The sequence below is a fragment of the Bison bison genome, unplaced genomic scaffold, assembly GCF_000754665.1.
Source record: "Bison bison bison isolate TAMUID 2011002044 unplaced genomic scaffold, Bison_UMD1.0 scf7180017863325, whole genome shotgun sequence".
NCBI lineage: Eukaryota > Metazoa > Chordata > Mammalia > Artiodactyla > Bovidae > Bison > Bison bison.
The window spans coordinates 1166361-1168128 of NW_011493897.1; the positions used below are offsets into that span (position 1 = coordinate 1166361).

At 41.3% G+C, this 1768-nt stretch overlaps 1 protein-coding gene across 1 annotated transcript in view; it reads left to right on the top strand.

The window, feature by feature from the left end:
- Positions 1 to 460: 460 nt before the first annotated feature.
- CD160 (CD160 molecule) overlaps positions 461 to 1768 on the top strand; it is an 11376-nt gene continuing 10068 nt past the window's right edge. Inside the window, 1 exon segment of the mRNA XM_010833269.1 lies at positions 461 to 1072. Coding sequence (XP_010831571.1) covers positions 771 to 1072 — 302 coding nt within the window. The 5' untranslated portion in view covers positions 461 to 770.

The following is a 1768-nucleotide window of genomic DNA, read 5'->3' on the forward strand; positions in this document are numbered from 1 at the left end:
ATTTTCTGAATGTTGAGCTTTACACCAACTTTTTCACTCTCCACTTTCACTTTCATCAAGAGGCTTTTGAGTTCCTCTTCACTTTCTGCCATAAAGGTGGTGGTGTCATCTGCATATCTGTGGTTATTGATATTTCTCCCAGCAATCTTGATTCCAGCTTGTGCTTCTTCCAGCCCAGCGTTTCTCATGATGTACTCTGCATATAAGTTAAATAAGCAGGGTGACAATATACAGCCTTGACGTACTCCTTTCCCTATTTGGAACCAGTCTGTTGTTCCATGTCTAGTTCTAACTGTTGCTTCCTGACCTGCATACAAATTTCTCAAGAGGCAGATCAGGTGGTCTGGTATTCCCATCTCTTTCAGAATTTTCCACAGTTTATTGTGATCCACACAGTCAAAGGCTTTAGCATAGTAGCAACCACTTAATCACTCTGTGCCTCAGTTTATCTGTATAATGGGAAAAATAATGCCTGTCTCTAGGACTATACCATAAATGTATACAAAAGAACTCTTTAATAGTTAAAAGGCCTATAGAAGTTCCAGTTGAAGAATAGAAATAAAATATAAACCACTTCAGAATTAATGAAGAACTGGGATTGCAGACCTCCCTCAGATACAGGTATAGTCTGTAGGTTACTCTTCTAACAGGGTGGTATTCAGTGTCTATGGAGCAGCCCCATCTCTGCCTCAACATTTTTATGTGAGTGGATTTAGTTAACCATGTATATACCTGTCTTCCATGGCTAACACTTTCCTTCCTATTCCAGAATGAATGCACACCCTCAGCTCAACTTCCCAGGAGGGAAACCAACTGTATGGCTTAAGAAAGAAGAAAATGAGGCGGGAACCATGTTTTTGTGCAAGGACAAGTTTTGAGATTGTTCCCTTGAGACAAGCTTGAAGCAACTGAGACTTAAATAGGACCCTGAGAGAGATGGTATCAGTGAAATATCATCTCAGTTGGTGCTCACCGTAAACCAAGCCATTCCATTGGACAGGGAGACCTACCAATGTTGTGCCAGAAGCCAGAAGCTGGATATCCACCTTCAGGGCCATTTTTGTCTATATGAGTCATAGCTGAGCTTCTGATATCATCCCAATGCTACCAGGTGGGATAGTAAGCAGGGTCACAGATAGAGACAGTAGTTATTTCAGGTCCTGGATAGGCAGTAACCTTGGAAAAAGAGTCCTTCCCATTACTTAGATCCTTTGGCATCACTCCCATTGGCAAATGCTGCCTTTCCTCAAAGCATAGATACAAAGGTATCTCATTTTGTCTTTAGTTTATAAATGGATAGGTGTCTTGAAGAACATTTAGTCATAAGAAATAGAAACCTGGACTTGCCTAGCGGCACAGTGGCTAGGAATCCACCTGCCAATGCAGGTGACATGGGTTTGATCCTTGGTCCAGGCAGATACTACATGCTGCAGAGCAACTAAGTCCATGTGCATCAACTCCTGAGCCCACAATCTAGAGCCTGCAAGCTGCAGCTACTGAGTCTGTGTGCTGCAACTACTGAAGCTGGTGTGCCTAGAGCCTGTGCTTTGCAATGAGAAGCCACCACAATGAGAAGCCTGTGCACCGCAATCAACAGTAGCCCCGCTCACCACAGGTAGGGAAAGCCTAGCAGCAACGAAGACCCAGCACAATGAAAAAAAAAAATTTTTTTTATTTTTAAACTTTATAAAAAAAATTTTTTTTAAAAAGAGTAAATCTTAAGAACTTTCATTAGAAAAAAAATCTATTAAAAAAAAGAAACAGAAAC